Below are 16681 nucleotides of genomic sequence, written 5' to 3'. Positions count from 1 at the left end.
GGGCATATACCAGAAGATGTTCCAACTTGTAATAAGAACACATGTTCCACTATGCTCATAACAGTCTTATTTATAATAGCCAGAAGCTGGAAAACCCAGATGTCCCTCAACAGAGGAATGAATTCAGAAAATGTGGTACATTTACACAATGGAGTACTACTCAGCAATTAAAAACAATGAATTTTTGAAATTCTTAGGCAAATGGATGTATTTGGAAGATATCATCCTGAGTGAGGTAACACAATCACAAAAGAACACACATGGTATGCACTCACTGATAAGTGGATATTAGCTCAGAAACTTAGAATACCCAGGATACAATTTGCAAAACACATGAAACTCAAGAAGAAGGAAGACCAAATTGTGGATACTTTGTTCCTATTTTTTACAATCTTATTGCCTCAAGATCTATAGTTTCAGAATAAGGGTGGCGAGTCCAGTTTAGAGCATAGTATTCTTACCATCAGAGCAGAGAGTCTCTGACTGTGGTTGAGAAATACACATGAAAGAAGTGAGAGAGCCCAAGCTGACAAGACAGTGCTGGTGATGGATGCAATAGATTCTGAAAGCTTTCTCTTCACCTTGTCAGTTATAGATGGTAGCGATCATCTTCCCTCTAACCCTCAGGTTCCACATCCCATCCTTCCACAGCAATCAAAAGCATCACTTTCTAGAGCCCACAGAAAATGAATCTCTTCTTGACAAAGCAGCGTTTGAAAACTTTGTGGTCCACATGGGTCTAATTCAATTCAGTTGGTTGGTCAGGAAATGAAAACTTTAAAAGATAGTTCTCTTCAAAAAATAATGGATATATGGAAAACCAGAACCCAATTTTATGTTTTAGCTTTTAAATATATTAGTAGACCACTAAATTTATCAATAAACATTAAAATGACTTGTCAAGTTTAATTTATTACCAAATTTGTCACTAGACATGACATATTTAATATATCAGCTTCCTAGACAGAGGCACCAAAAGGTTTTAGCTAATAGACTACACAGAGGTGGGAGCTATGGTTCCATTATCTCTAAACCCCATATGCCCAACCCAATACTGATGTATAAACTTTGTTAGACAAAAGTATAGAGAGTATTTTCTAACCACTTCTAAAATCAACTTCAACTTGAACCATCAAGGAACCTATTTTGAATATTAATATTTCCTCTGATGAATGAAGTACACTTAAGGGTTTTATGAAAATTGGTCTTTCCCAGTTTCTTCTAGGCCCCATCCTACAGGGACAAATGTCCCATGCATTCTGCTCACCAGCCATGTCAATGGCAAAAGGCCTGTCTTCTCTCCATCCGGTGTACCAGCCAACAACTTTGCCATTTTTTACCAACGGACGTTCATAGCGTCGCCCACCAACTAGTCCCACAGGCCAGACAGAAACCTTGCGAGTGGTCCTCATCTACAAAAGGGAAAAGAGATGAGAGTAACTTTTATTAATATGTAGTGATCCATGTAAACAATGAAGTTACTATGGTTTCAAAATTTTAAGGTTTCCAAAGGGAATATCCACTCCCTGCCCACCCCCCTGTCCCCAGTTCACTGTCATTTTGACTTTCTCAGTGTCTTTAGCCTCACTGTTCATGCAGATGGCCCAAGACTTAAAGAGAAACAAAGGCATAGTAGTGCATGCCTTTAGTCCTAGCACTTGAGAGGCAGAGGCAGGTGGATCTCTCTATATTTGAGGCCAGGTCTATATAGCCAGAGCTCCATAGACCCTGTCTTTAGGAAGAAAGAAAAAAAGAAAGAGAGAAACAAAGGAAGGAAGGAAGGAAGAAAGAAAGAAAGAAAGAAAGAAAGAAAGGAAGAAAGAAAGAAAGAAAGAAACTAGGTGTCAGTGCCCCAATATCACTTATTTGAAGCCAACCTGTAATTATCAAATGCTTCTCATTTGTCTCCAGATTGAATCTATTTAAGAAAGAATTAACTCCCTGTTTTGTTTTGTTTTTTAAAGTGAGTCATTTTATTCCCTAGGAAACTTCATGATTTAGTAAGTGATGTCATTCAGAATGACTTTCTCCAAACTTTTCATTTCTATAGACACATACCTTGGCTGGGAGGCAGAGGCAGACAGATCTCAGTATTCAAGGCAAGCCTGGTCTAAGTAAAGAGTTCCAGGTTAACCAGGGTAACATAGTGAGAACTGTCTAAATAAAAAAAAAAAAGATTTCAGAGCAAGGAAACAATGTTAAAACTTGCAAGAGGAAAATGACAACTCACAAGGGCAAATTCTTTTTGCCTCAGAGCAGAAACCCTAACTGCTACAGAAGCATGTAAGGATGTACTTCAAGTCTTGAAAATAAACAGCCCTGACAACTAAGATTTTTATACCCAGCAAAGTTATCTTTCAAAAGTGATGAGGAAATAAAGACCTTCTAAGATAAGCACAAATAAACAACCTAAGGTGACGACATACTCCAGAATAAACTTAAGGGAATTATATGCAGAGAGAAAAGAAACACTAACAAGAGCTTGTGTTATAATAAATTTCATGAGAACAATATGAGAAACAAATGAAAACCCAGGAGAAATTAATCATTCTTTCATAAACTTCATAAAAATTTATGATGGATATGGGAAAGTAAAGGAATTATATTTGAACTAACTTAAAAGCATTATTACACAAATCAGTAAATGATAGTAGCTTAATGTAAATGCATTTAACATTTCCCCCTAAGAGATGAAGATTGGCTGGTTGAAAAAAAACCAAAAACCAAAACCAAAACCAAAACCAACCAGCCAACCAATCAAAGCAAACTAACAAAAATCAAAACAAAACAAAAACCAAGCCAAACCAACCAACCAACCACTACTACCACCACCACCACCACCAACAACAACAACAAAGCCCAAAAACTGTCTCATTGATAATGATAAACTGAAAGCAAAAGGTTGGAAAATTATACTCCAAACAAAGGGAAACAAGACAAGCTGAAAGGTGACAATTAAAACCAAGCCATACAATATATCAAAGAAGTAGACTAGAAGGAAAAATTGGTCAGAGGAGACAAAGAAAGAATAACCCATAAAATATATAACAATTACAAATACAAGTATCAACCACTGACATCCAATTCTGCAACACAAGTACTATTACACATAAGGGGCCAGACATAATAATCACTGATTCAGTAACTATCACCAAATAGGTCATTCAGAAAACAGCCAACTTTAGAGTTAATTATACCCTAGATCAAATGGATCAGATATTCTGTTGGTGTGCACACTAGATGTTCCTCTCAGCATTCTATGAAACATTCTATAAAACACCACATTGTTTCATTCATAACATAATCTAGTTCCTTTATCATGTCTATGATAAAATATACTGACAAAAGTGACTTAAGAGAGAAAGGGCTTACTTTTATCTTGGCTTACAGTTCCAGAAAGTTAGAATCCATCATAACAGAAAAAATAAATGACATCAGGCAGGGGAGGCCTGGTGGACGACCAGGAGGTTGGTCAGTCACATCGTGTGCAGACTTGAGCAGGAAGTAAGGCTGGGTAGTAAAACCTCAAGGGAGTTCCTAAAAACTTACAGTTAGGATCCACCTCCTAAAGTTTTTAAATTTTCCCAAAGAGTGCCACCAGCTAGGGATACCTGTAGTGGGTTGTTCTGTTGCGGCTTGTATTCTAATGCTAAATACTGGTTCCTTAAGATGTGGTTGCCCCATGAGCAGATCGCATAAAGTAATGCCATGTGAACCTTATTCCCAATCTAACTGGTCAATAAAAGGATAGAGACTGTGATTGGGCAGTGGAGGGAAAAGGTGGGACTGGAAGTTTGAGAAAAAAAGAGGAGAGGAAGACAGAGGAGGAAGGAACCACCATTGACCAGAAGTGAATGGCCATGACAAACAGCAAGCAACAAGGGACCTATAGCTGGGGAATAATAATAATAATAATAATAATAATAATAATAATAATAATGATGATGATGATGATGCCCTGGAAGCTCGCCTTCAGCCCCATCTTATGGAAGCATTTTCTTACTTGTGATTCCCTCTTCTCAGACAACTTTAGCTTGTGTCAATTTGACATAAAACTACCCAGCACAAAAATCAACAGAAAAATTAGTAGCTTTTCTATATAGAAATAATGAACTTGCTCAGAAAGAAATTAGGACACAATCACTCTCACTATAGCTGTTTGAATAGGTTTAACCCCCATAGACTCGAGTGTTTGAATTCTTGGCCAACAGGGAGTGGCACTATTAGGAGGTGTGTCCTTGTTGGAGGAACTGTGTTACTGTGGGATGAGCCTTGTCAGTCTTCTGTCTGGTTTTAGATCAAGAATTCTCAGCTCCTCCTGAGCCATGCCTGCCTGGATGCGGCCATGCTCTTGCATTGATTGATAATGGACTGGCTCTCAGAACCTGTAAGCCAGCTCCAATCAAATGTTGTTCTTTATAAGAGTTGCTTTGGTCACGGTGTCTGTTCACAGCAATAAAAACCTAACTAAGACACCACAGTAACCTAAAAAAATAATTAAAGAGTAGGTCTATCAGGTGAAGCCTGTGTAATGAAAACTCTAAGATTATGAAGGAAGAACTTGGAGAGAGGTAAAGACTCTCAATGCTCACAGATTGGTAGAGTTAGCATCATGACAACAGCTGTATGTCAGAAAAGCAATCTACAGACCCAACACAAGTCCCATCCAAAAATATTATTCATAGGAACAGAGAAGAGAAAACAAAAGTTCACAGGGAAGCACAGAAAACTCTGGATAGTGGAAGCAGTCTAACCAGAAGGAAAGATGTGGTCAGCGTCATAATACCTGACCTCAAATTATAATGCAGAGAGACAAGGATGGCAGGGTATTGGTACCAAGGTGAAGCATGTGGACAAATGGAAAAAGTACCCAGAAGAAATTTCACCAAGCCTCAGCCACCGACATTTGACAAAGATGGAAAGTACATTAAAATAGAGAGGTGTTACTTCAAGAAATGGGGTTAGAGAGATGTCTCAGGGGTTAGGAGTGGAATCACAACTGCATGTGACTTCACCTTCAAGGAGATTCCACATCTCTGGGCCTCCCTGGGCAACCACATTCACATGTGTATCCTACTGCCCCTCCCCCATACATATACATAACTGAAAAATAATAAAAATTCATTAAGAAAGACTCGGTGCTGGATATGGACATGCAGAAGAATGACACCAAGTCTACATCTGCCCTGCACTGAAGGTCAAAACAGGCCAAAGCCGTTAATACAAGAAAATGAAACATCAGAACTGTTAGATTAGAATTTAGGGAAAACACTTCACAATATAGGCACAGGCAAAGAGTTTCTGAGAAGGACTCTAGACACTCAGGAAATAGTGGCAAGGATTGACAAACTGGATCTGATGAAATTAAAAACTTCTGTACTGGAAAGACACTACTTCCAGTAGAACTAAGAGAAAGCCTACGGAATGGGAGAAAAATCTTTGTCAACTGTAAATCTGTGAAGGGATTAATATCTGTAAAGGCCTAAAAAAATTAAGCACCAAAACAATTCATCCAATCAATAAGTGGGAAAACGAATAGAACTGGAAATTCTCAAAAGCAGAAACAACTAATACATGAGAAAAATATTTAACATCCTTAGCCAGGGGGAAATGAAAAGTCAGAACTCCACTGCAAGCCAGGCATGGTGGTGTAGGCTTAGATCCCAGCGAATGGGGGGCAGATACTGGTGGATCTCTGTGCGTAAGAGGGCAATATGGTTTACAGAATGGGTTTCAGACTAGCTAAGGCCACACATTCTCTATAAGAATAGAGAAAACAAAAACAAAAACAAAAAACGAAACCAACCCAACCAACTAACCAAATTACCCAATCCTAAAATTCATAGGGAAATGCAGAAGAAGGATAGTGAAAGCAAGCCTAATCAGAAGGAAAAACATGGTCGATATCATAATATCAGATATCAAATTATAATACAGAGACAAAGATGTCATGGTATTGGCATGAATACCAAGAGATGGCTCAGCAGTTATGAACACTGGCTGCTCTTCCAGAAGATCCAGCTTCAATTCTCAGGACCGACATGGCAGCTCCACTTCTAGGGGATCTGGCTCCCTCACACAGACACACATCCACGCAAAACACAATGCACATGAAAGTAAATAAACATTTTAAAAGGCAGTTAATGGTTGGACAATGTCATATAATACATTTTGAAAGCTTACATTGTTAATCTACTGTTAAAAATGTAATGAGGAACTGTAAAGATGACAATTTCTCAAAATAAATAAATAAAATTAAAAATCAACACTGAGATTACATCTCACAATAGTTACAATGACTACAAACAATGGGGAAATGTTAGCAAGAATGTGGGTGGGGACAAAGGAAACCCTCATATACTATTGCTCAGAATTTAAATCAGTCAAGACACTGGAGAAATCAGAATGAAGATTCTTCAAAAACATTAAAGATGTATCTACCCTTTGACCTAGATATACAGTCCCTGGGCATATAGCTGAAGGGACTGGCATTGCTTACATACTTGCCCGACCACACCTACTGTAGCACTACTCACGTATGCTGTCTGTCCAGATGTGTATCAGCAGATGAATTGATAAAGAAATGTGAAGTATCAAGAACACAACTTGTATGCCATTCACAGGAAAATAGGTGAAACCAAAGATCATTTTGTCAAGTTCAATCAGCCAGACTCAGAACTACAAATGGCATGGTTTTATTTATTTATTTTTTCTCATAAGTGAACTCTGGATTTAAAAGGTGTACTAAAAACACATGTATAGAGAACAATTGTAAAGACTGTAAATGTCCCTGTATAGGCTGTGAAAAAGCAGGAGTTAGAAGATGTGTTCAGGGGAGGGGTCCATAGACTATCTGGGGAAGTTATAGAAAACTAGAAGACATAACAAACTCTTGCTTTACAATGACAGTATTTGCAAAATCACCTGACTGTTCATATGACAGGATGTAGGACAGTGGTTCTCAACCAAAGGTCATGACCCCTTTGAGGAGTTGAAAGACCCCTTTACAGGGGTCATATGTTAGATACCCCGCCTATCCGATATTTACTTTACAATTCATAACAATAGCAAGATTACAGCTTTGAAGTAGCAATGAAATAATTTTATGGTTGGGGGGGCACTGCACCATGAGGGGCTGTATTAAAGGGTCTCACCATTAGGAAGGCTGAGGACCCTTTATCTAGAGCTGCCAAGGAAACAAACCTATTAAGTAGTTCTTCGTCAGTGTTGCCTTTAAAACACATTTATGGGGTTACTTTGGCAAGAACTATTGAAGTGGAAAGATCCACTCCAATGTAGGCAGTGCCTCCCCTGTGCTGTAGGGAAGGACTCCAGAGAAAAGGAGAAAATCAGCTGAACCAAGTGTTCATTTCCTTCTCCTCCCCGAGAGAGGATGCAGTGTGATCGGCTGCCTCAAGCTCTTGCTACCATGATGTCCCTGCTTTGTTCTATTGTCCCCAGAAACCATAACAAACCCTTGCTGTCTTAGGTTGCCTTTGCCTTATATTCTATGTAAGCAATGGGCAAAGTAACTTAATGTAGATACATAACTAAATGCCCCACAAAATACATACATACATACATACATACATATATGTGTATACATGTATGTGTATAGCTTGCTCTATCTATCTATCTATCTATCTATCTATCTATCTATCTATCTATCTATCTATCTATCTATCTATTTATCATCCACCTATCTATCTTTCTACATACATACACATATGGATGACAGGACAAGAAAGAACAGGGACACATGGGCAACAGTGGGAGGGTGTGGCAAACAAGGGAAGATAATGAGCTGTGACTAGGAGTGAAGTACAAAGACACACATGATTGACAGTGTCATTATGACCCTCATTATTAATGCATGCTAATTTTAAAGAACTTATCAAAAGTGACAATAAAAATGATTGTAAACTGAGAAATAATTTTATGAAAGGAAGAGAAGTGGGTTGCCTGGAGGATTTTTCAAACGCGATGGGGATGCAAGTCGTGCCCTGAGCGTGAAGTAATTAGATCTTCCATCATTCCAACTCTACTCATTGTTCACAACCCACCTTGTTCTAAAAGGATTTAAGGGTGGGAAGCATCCCAGGCAAAGGAAGTTTTAGTATGTTATTTTCCCTCGAGTGGGAAATGACTATTTTAATAGTTTCTGTTACTTTTATACTAAATCATTTACAATTACCCTGTGCTAGTTCATATCAACTTTCATGATGATTTTTTTAAAGGTCTACTGAGTTCTAAGTTGCTGCAGCAGGAGTAATCACACATATAGGCTAGAGTCCACTTCCGACCTGTATACAGGTCAGAGTATCTGTACAGCTGATTTAATATGCCTTATTAGGCTTTTCATTTCTTTTCTGTTGTCTATAGACATCTATATGCTATAAATGTACCTGGTACAACTGAAGCACTTTTGAACCTTTGCTAAAAACAGTTGGTTGTGCACATCTGAGTGGGTTTCCTTCTAGAACGTCTACTTGGATCTATTGTCTGTACATGTATTAACTTTGGGGCCAGACATTTGGAGTTCTGTCACAGCTCTGTGAATCCCTGGCCATGTGGTGGCAGTCCTCTGACAGCTTCTTTCACTTCTGAAGTTTTTCCACTGTTCTGTGTCCTTTGCATTTCTATGTGAAGTTCACATTCTGTCAACTTTAGCATTGACTGTTCAGTATAGAACTGACACACCAGTTTGGTGAGAGCTGCACCTTTAAACAAACAATCAAACAAATAAACACAGAGAGCAATTACCAAGGTTTTCACAATATAGCCCTTACCCCAATTCACTGCATGTCCAAGCGCTTCCTCCTTACGTACTTGAGACAGGTCAAATATATCCTCCTCTTTCAAATACACAGAGAGCTCAGTTCAATTTGGTACGTATGTGTTATTTTTCATTATCAGAATGGTTTATATCTTTAAGACACCAAGTGTAGACCTGTGTGTTCTGCTACCATTCCCTTTCTCTCTCTCTCTCTCTCTCTCTCTCTCTCTCTCTCTCTCTCCCTCTCCCTCTCCCTCTCCCTCTCCCTCTCCCTCTCCCTCTCCCTCTCCCTCTCTCTCTCTCTCTCTCTCTCTCTCTCTCTCTCTCTCTCTCTCTCTGTGTGTGTGTGTGTGTGTGTGTATGTGCCTGTGAAGGCCAGAAGAGGGAGTCAGGTTATTTGGAACTGAAGTTTCAGGCCCCTGAAAGCAGCCCTATATGGGAGCTGGGGACTGAACTTGGATGTTCTACAAGAGCTGTATGCACTCTTAATATCTAAGCCATCACTTTAGCTTCTCTTTGTCCTCCTCATTGTACATAAAGTTGTGCTCTGTCATTAACATCCCAAACAATGTTTGACAGGCTTGTACGTGCTATGTACTCATTTCAATATAGAACCAACAAGCTGTGTTTAAAAGAGAGTCACAATCAAATGGGAAGGACAAGAACAGAGGACACACTTTTTTGGGGGTGCCCGTGAGAGGATCAGTGGGTTTGAGGTGGATGTGTGCAGGTCTGACCACCTGAGTTTGATCCTCAGATCCTACAAGGTGGCAGAAGAGAGAAGACTCCCAAGATCTGACTTCTACATGCGTGCTGTTGTACACACACACACACACACACACACACACACACACACACACACACACAGAGAGAGAGAGAGAGAGAGAGAGAGAGAGAGAGAGAGAGAGAGACTGAATGAATGGCCGAGAAGGGGATGATTAAGCATGGCCATGGCATTTAAGGTGTCGTTGTGTAGGCTTTTCATTTAAATTAGGCTATGAAAGATGCATAGGATTCAGCCCACAGAATAGAGCTACTCGGAGTAGCTCAGAGTGAACATCAGCTGGTGGTTCACTCTTGCAGAGGACAATTCTGAGGTGATGGGCAGACCATAGAAAGCCAGTGACGCTGCAGGGTGATGCTTGCAAGTATGCTAATTGTTTTACAAGGAGATTGACATTTCAGTAGTTAAAAGTGCTGAGTGTGTCCAGAAGCCCTGGCATTCGGGCGGTGCCTTGAGATGAAATGGCGAAGGCACTGTCACAGAATCAGATACGCAGTCCCTGCATACAGGACCACTGTCCTCTAAAGAGCACAGGACATTTCAAAGGAAAATAGCACAGCTATTGTGGGGCTTCTTCATTCCCTCCTGGGATCTAACCTTTGTTCTGTGTCCTTTCACTCAGCCTACGTTCCTTAAGGATTCTCTGGCTGCACTTGGCTCAGAAGGGGGAAAATGTTACAGTAACCTTAGTAGCAAAACTGTTACTACCGCAAGTAGTACCCTCTAATAACTAAAATATCCTCCATGTTTTAAAGCTTTGTTACTTTCCTAATGCAAAATAGCATTTACATAACAGTCACTCCTTCAGGCACCTGGTTTGAGTCCCAGTATAAACGGGAGGCAAAGCTTGCAGGGGAGGAGTTTTAATATGAACAGGCCTGGCCCCCAAAGGCTCACTCTTCCTATTTCCTCAATACCAATGTATTACTCTGTCAGCTAATCCTCCTGCCAAAGCTTTCAATTAAATGGTCAAGGTCTAAAGAGCAATGCTAAACAGCTAAATGTATGTTCAGAGTAGTTCCCCCACCCTCAATGGCTACAAAAGACAAACAAGATACAATTGCCATTGCCTCAGATTTTTTTTCCCTAAGCAATTGTAACAATTTACTATAAGAAAGGTTACATGAATATAACCTTCATTTTTATTAATTTTTAATTTTTCTTTTATTGAAAATAATTTTTCATACAATATGTTCTGATTACAGTTTCTTTTTAAAATTTTTTATTAGATAGTTTTTTCATTTACATTTCAAATGCTATCCCAAAATTTCCCTTTACCCTCCCTCCGCCCTGCTCCCCGACCCACCCACTCTCACTTCTTGGCCCTGGCGTTCCCCTGTACTGGGGCATATAAAGTTTGCAAGACTAAGGGGTCTCTCTTCCCAATGATGGTCAACTAGGCCATCTTCTGCTACACATGCAGCTAGAGACACGAGCTCTGGGGGTACTGGTTAGTTCATATTGTTGTTCCTCCTATAGGGTTGCAGACCCCTTCAGCTCCTTGGGTACTTTCTCTAGCTCCTCCATTGGTGACCCCGTGTTCCATTCAATAGATGACTGTGAGCATCCACTTCTGTATTTGCCAGGCACTGGCAGAGCCTCACAAGAGATAGCTGTATCAGGGTCCTGTCAGCAAAATCTTGCTGGCACATGCAATAGTGTCTGGATTTGGTGGTTGTTTATGGGATGAATCCTTGGGTGGGGCAGTCTCTGGATGGTCCATCCTTCCATTTCAGCTCCGAACTTTGTCTCTGTAACTCCTTCCATGGGTATTTTGTTCCCTATTCTAAGGAGGAATGAAGTATCCACACGTTGGTCTTCCTTCTTCTTGATTTTCTTGTGTTTTGCAAATTGTATCTTGGGTATTCTAAGTTTCTGGGCTAATATCCACGTATCAGTGAGTGCATATCAAGCGACTTCTTTTGTGATTGGGTTACCTCACTCAGGATGATATCTTCCAGATACATCCATTTGCCCAAGAATTTCATAAATTCATTTTTTTTTTGAGACAGGGTTTCTCTGTGTCGCCCTGGCTGTCCTGGAACTCACTCTGTAGACCAGGCTGGCTTCAAACTCAGAAATCCACCTGCCTCTGCCTCCCAAGTGCTGGGATTAAAGGCGTGTGCCACCATGCCTAGCTAAATTCATTGTTTTCAATAGCTGAGTAGTACTTCATTGTGTAAATGTACCACATTTTCTGTATCCATTCCTCTGTTGAGGGACATCTGGGTTTTTTGATTACAGTTTTTTTTATTACAGTTTTCTTTTGATTACAGGTAAATGGAATGTAAACCAACAAACCAACCAAAACAAAACAAAACAAAATTTAGTGACACTTTTCTCTCTACATCTCCTACTTCCTCCTGATCTCCCTTTCCATCTGAATCTACCTCCTTTTCTGTCAACAGGAATCTGAGTACATAATATAATGTAATATAACTTAATATAATAATATAAAACAAATTCTAGGCAAATGGAATGTAAACCAACCAACCAACCAACCAAACCAAACCAAAACAAAACAAAACAAAATCCAGTGACACTTTTTATTACATCAGCATCTCCTCTAGGGAAGGAGAAAGGCACCACCCATACACTCCATGATGCCTGGCTCTTACCAATATCCAACTCCTGTATCATGAGACATATATCTTTCTGAAGCTTTAAAATGTGACATTTTGGTCCCTCCCAATGGCTAACACAGGCACACTCAGGGACTGGAACATTTAATCTAGTTGTTGCTTATCTCAGTGCTATTCATCCCACATGGAATCTTGTCCTCTGAATGACTTTATGACTCTTTGTGTATGTGTGTGCCTATTTTTAACTTCCATATAGTGCCATTTCTACTTTGTGAACTTTGGAGATGCATAAGCAAATTATTTTGAGGATCTAAAAATGCCAGAAAGCAGAAATGGCCTTAAGATGGCATTCTCAGCCTTTTTCCTGTCTCACTGGGCAGAAGAACAAGTCTATGACTTCAACACCTCTTTAATGTTTACCACATGTGTACATAATGCATGCTTAGCTCTGAGCAAGGGATGTAAGGTCTTCACAAAGCCAGTGTCCTAAGAGAGAGAAAGCAATTATATGATCCTTTGCAAAATTAGTCATGTATGTATTTTTCTGGTTAAGGTTATAAAGGGAATGGTGTTATGAGGGAATATTGAAGAATGTCTGGCCTGATCCATGGACTGAAATGACTTCTTCAAAGGCATCAGCAAGAGCTGAACCTTAAGCAAGGACAGAACGAATCACTAAGCCTATGGTAGGAATTCTGAAAGGGACATCTCACCACCGTGTTTCCACTTTTCATGAATGATTGATCGCAGATATTGGCACTAGGGACTTCAGTCCCTGGAGTGATAATTTAAAATAGAGGCTCGAATGTTTCACCTGTAATGGAGGAGAGCAGCCAACTTCATTTTGAACATTGTGTAGTTTGATGCGGATGACATGGTTATAGGAAGATGGTGATAGACACAGATGTACACCAGTGAGTACACACATATTTTCTTGTGCTGGAAGTGAAGGGTTTAGAAGCAATGATATGCTGGTAGCTTTGAGCACAATTAGAACACAAATCTTGTTCTTATACTGTCTTCCAATAAAAGGAACCAGACTGATGTAAATAAATAGCTGGTTTTAGGCCTCAGTAAGAAACATGCCAGGTTTCTCTGAGATATTTTGTAAGTCTAGAAAGCAGGGAAGTGCTCAGAAACCAAAGCAAACCAAGTGCTAAATCTCCTACCTGTGAGTAGGGGCATGAAAGGCACACTGAAAATCTTACTAGCCAAAGCTACAGTAGCATGCATAGAGAAACGGATCACAACTGAAGCTGTAAAACAAACAGCTATGAATCTGCATTAACCTGATAAATAGAGGAATAGTAAAACCTTACATAAGGATTTATGTAAGAATGTAGATCATAGCTCTCTAGTTCTTATGTGTGTGTTGTGCCCAATAATGTCCTTCCAAAGAGTCCAAATGGAAGAGGGGAGAGGGCATTATCTCTACAGTGAAGGAGCTAAGTCCTATCTTGTTTAGAGTATCAAAGTCAGCATCATCGTTGATAAATCACATTCATCTCATGTGCCGTTGGTAGGATATGCTGAGATGGGCCCTTATAGGCGGGGTAGTTTCTATGCTATTCTAAAATAGAAGGAACCACAAATTCCTAGAACACAGCTGACTCCAGGCCTGTAGTGGGAACTACACTAGATGAGCCTGGTGCTGCTTGGAATGCCAGAAGGTAAGGGGTACATTCAACAATCAACCAAATAAAAACTGGAAGTGAACCCACACCAACTGAAACCTAACGACCAATTGTGGAACAGTGGGACAATAAAGTACACAGTGTCATGGCAACGGTCCTCTGCCCTGTGATTTGCTTCTCAAGGCACCACAACCTCAGTCTAAAGGTTTTACCTGAAGGATATCTTCAGGTGGATGCTGACCACGGGGTTCAAAATTAACCAGAATATGAATCATGAGGAATATATGAGAAGGGGATATGATTAACATCACTGATAAATGAAAATAGATGTTGAAATTACAATCCTTTGAGTTTTTTTCTTTTGTTTGTTTGTTTGTTTCCTTTTTTTTTAAATCTTTTTTTTTATTATGTATTTTCCTCAATTACATTTCCAATGCTATCCCAAAAGTCCCCCCCTCCCCCCCCACCCATTCCCATTTTCTGGCCCTGGCGTTCCCCTGTACTGGGGCATATAAAGTTTGCCTGACCAATGGGCCTCTCTTTCCAGTGATGGCCGACTAGGCCATCTTTTGATACATATGCAGCTAGAGTCAAGAGCTCTGGGGTACTGGTTAGTTCATAATGTTGTTCCACCGATAGGGTTGCAGATCCCTTTAGCTCCTTGGATACTTTCTCTAGCTCCTCCATTGGGGGCCCTGTGATCCATCCAATAGTTGACTGTGAGCATCCACTTCTGTGTTTGCTAGGCCCCGGCCTAGTCTCACAAGGGACAGCTATATCACGGTCCTCCTTTGAGTTTTAAAACAAAGGAAACTGCTTAGACATGATCAGTGTGACTTAATTATATTAAATACTTAAGGTTGTGAATCTGTGGCTACACCGTGAATCACTGGCACTACATATTAGGGGCTCTCTGGGCTCTGCTTCGTAGAAAGCCACAGTAATCACATCAATGAGGAATTAGTGTAAGGAAAAATATACAAACAAACAGAGGAGACTGGAGAATTTAGAAATAGCTCTGCTCACCTTTGAAATGGCAGCAGGATGAGCAAGGGAAAGAACAGTGTTTTCAATATCTAAGACACGAACAAATGGACATCTGTGTTGGGAAAAAAAATAGATAGAGGAAAAGAGGAAACTTGCTAGCAGTTAACAGGAATGCAAATCAGAACAGCCATTATGGAAAACAGTGTGGAGATGCCTCAAAAAAAAAAAAACCCTAAAATCAGAACCACTATTACCCAGCAATCACACTGCTATGTGTACATCCACAGGATGGAAAATTGGTATCTTTGAGAAAATTCACAGGACTGGAGATTAGCACAGGGCATACTTGTTTAGCATATGCAAGTATTGGAGCCTCAGCAAGGCAGAAACATTACATTTTCAAAATACAAGAAGAATTCTCATTTTTGCTGTGGAATTAATTGCAGTGACCAAGACAGGAAATCAACTTAAGTGTCCAGCAGTGAATAATTGCCAAAAAAGACTCTATATATAACAAATAAAAAGATGGCTAAATAAGATAGGCCTCACCATTTGTGGCATTGACAAATCTGAAGAGCCATGTCAGGTGCAGGAACTTGGGCTCAGAAAGAAAAATAGTTCATCATCTTACTTATTTGTGGAATTAAAACAACAACAACAACAACAACAACAACAACAACAACAAAAAGCACACAGAAGAAGAGAATAAGAAGGTAGCAAACAGTGGCTGGGGCAGAAAGGATTGTAGAGATGTTGGTTCTAAAAAAAATAATTTAGTTAGAAACCAGAAGTAAGGCCAAGTGACCCATTGTTCATTATCGTGACTACCGTTGATAAAAACACATGCTTAAAATTGCTAGGCTTTTAAGTGTTCTTACCACAGTAAGGAATATGCATTAATACATGAGCTAGTTCTTGATCTAGCCATTCCATGACATATACACACATATCGGAACATGTTACCTCCCGAAAAGTTTCCAACATTGCCTTCTAAAAATAAAATCTCAGTTTAGATTTATTTTGTATCTGTGAGTATTTAGGCTGCATGTGTATATGTGTCCCATGTGTGTACAGGTTGGACCACAGAGGTAGATCCCCTGGAACTGGAGTTACAGATGGCTGTGAGCTAGCATGTAGTTGTGGGATGCTAGAAACTGAACTTTGGGTCCTCTACAAAGGCCGCTAATGCTCTTAAATGCTGAGCCTCCTCTCCAGTCCCAGTTTTTCTTTGTTAATTAAAAGAAGTGAAAGAAAAAGAGCTTGAACCCTTTTATGTCCATCTTCATAAAAATTACCTCAAAAGGGGAACATAGACAAGAATACAAAAGCTAACATTTATGCAGTTTATAAACTAATGAGAATATTCATGAGATCTTAGGAACTGCAAAAATTCTTTGGGTCAGTGGTCCTCAACCTTCCTAATGCTGTCCCTTTAATATGGTCCCTGACTTTATAACTTCAAATTTGATACTATTATGAATCATAATGTAAATATGAAGGGCTTCCCCAAAATAAAAAGTTGCTATTTTTTGAAAGATATTGTTAAAAAATTTTAAATGACTTTATGTGTCACCATCATTAATGTGTTTGTGCAAATCGGGATGGACTTGTGGAGGTCATAGGTCAAATCTGTGGAGTCGTTGCTTTGTGTGGGAGCCAAGGATGGATCAGGTCATAAGATTTATGCAGAAAGCACTTCGCTCAGGAGCCCTCACACAGCTCGGCAACTCAGTTTCTCTTTGGTAAAAGCCGGTAGCTAATCCTTGTGCGACACATCTGTAACCACTGCATTCAGGTACTCAGATGTCTGAAGCAGGGAAAATAAAGTTGAAAGTGAGCCTGGGCTACAGAACAAGTTCCCACAAGCTTAAAGGAAACAAACCCAAGTTAAAACAAAAACAAAAACAAAAACAAAAAA

General features: G+C 39.7%; 1 protein-coding gene across 1 annotated transcript in view; it reads right to left on the bottom strand.

Moving 5' to 3' along the window:
- Positions 1-16681, bottom strand: part of B3gat2 (beta-1,3-glucuronyltransferase 2 (glucuronosyltransferase S)) — an 85940-nt gene that overhangs the window by 31233 nt on the left and 38026 nt on the right. Inside the window, exon 2 of the mRNA NM_172124.2 lies at positions 1268-1412. Within this exon, the coding sequence (NP_742122.2) occupies positions 1268-1412 (145 nt within the window). The remainder of the gene's footprint in view (positions 1-1267; positions 1413-16681) is intronic.

Source organism: Mus musculus, chromosome 1, assembly GCF_000001635.26.
Source record: "Mus musculus strain C57BL/6J chromosome 1, GRCm38.p6 C57BL/6J".
Taxonomy (NCBI): Eukaryota; Metazoa; Chordata; class Mammalia; order Rodentia; family Muridae; genus Mus; species Mus musculus.
The sequence above is the reverse complement of the archived record's forward strand: the minus strand, read 5'-3'. Positions and strand labels throughout refer to the sequence as shown.